The following is a 998-nucleotide window of genomic DNA, read 5'->3' on the forward strand; positions in this document are numbered from 1 at the left end:
TTCTCAATTTGAGTTGTGAAACAAACATAGGCATAAAAATACATGGATTGAGAATTTTAATCTTTACTCAGTACCCTTTCATTAATATAAATATTTAACTAAAAAAAATATTAATTAAGAATAAATAGTAGAACTCAAGATAGACATGTTTAAGGGTATTTGTCAGGATTTCTAAAGTGTATTCGTCTAATTTACCCTCTGTCTAAAACGCGGTTGTCTGGCCCAACCCAATATTACCGTTACCAACAGCGACGCTGGACCCAACACAATTCGGGTTTCGGTTGACACTGAGTCCGGCCCAGAGTTACCATTTCACCCTGCCAGAAACCCTAGCGCTCAATTCTCATCCCTCTTATAGCCTCCATAATCAGACTTAGAAGAGAGAGAGAGAGAGAGAGAGATAGAAACCAGACACCCTAGACAGCGACACAGACCAGAGACGGGAAGGTCGAAAATGGTGTCGGGGTCGGGTATCTGCGCGAAGCGCGTCGTGGTGGACGCGAGGCACCACATGCTCGGCCGTCTTGCCTCGATCGTCGCGAAGGAGCTTCTGAACGGCCAGAAGGTCGTGGTCGTCCGCTGCGAGGAGCTCTGCATATCGGGAGGACTCGTGAGGCAGAAGATGAAGTACTTGCGCTTCCTCCGCAAGCGCATGAACACCAAGCCCTCTCACGGCCCCATCCACTTCCGCGCCCCCGCCAAGATCTTCTGGCGAACCGTTCGCGGGTCGGTCATCGCAATGCGAATCCGCCATTGCAATGGTTTCTGTTAATTTCGTTTTTCCACTGAATGATCACTCATTTGTGTTTGATTTTTTTTTCGCAGAATGATTCCGCACAAGACCAAGCGTGGAGCTGCTGCGCTAGCTCGGTTAAAGGCTTACGAGGGAATTCCGCCGCCTTACGATAAGATCAAGAGGATGGTCGTCCCCGACGCTCTCAAGTGAGTTTGATATTGATTTCTAGGGTCTTGAAGCAATTACTTGTTTTTTTTTTTTT

General features: G+C 47.2%; 1 protein-coding gene across 1 annotated transcript; it reads left to right on the plus strand.

The window, feature by feature from the left end:
- Positions 1 to 345: 345 nt before the first annotated feature.
- LOC112095003 (60S ribosomal protein L13a-4-like) lies at positions 346 to 946 on the plus strand. The gene is made up of 2 exons (XM_024176691.1): positions 346 to 726; positions 826 to 946. Exons 1-2 carry the CDS (start codon positions 455 to 457, stop codon positions 944 to 946), a joined length of 393 nt encoding a protein of 130 aa, XP_024032459.1. The 5' UTR covers positions 346 to 454.
- The last annotated feature ends 52 nt before the right edge of the window (positions 947 to 998 follow it).

The sequence above is a fragment of the Morus notabilis genome, unplaced genomic scaffold (genome assembly GCF_000414095.1).
Source record: "Morus notabilis unplaced genomic scaffold, ASM41409v2 C11357990, whole genome shotgun sequence".
Lineage (NCBI taxonomy): Eukaryota > Viridiplantae > Streptophyta > Magnoliopsida > Rosales > Moraceae > Morus > Morus notabilis.

Coding starts and splice junctions, on each gene's coding strand:
- LOC112095003 (XM_024176691.1), top strand. CDS start 455: ATGGTGTCGGGGTCGGGTATCTGCGCGAAGCGCGTCGTGGTGGACGCG. Junction 727..825: donor TTCTGGCGAACCGTTCGCGG/GTCGGTCATCGC, acceptor TTTTTTTCGCAG/AATGATTCCGCACAAGACCA.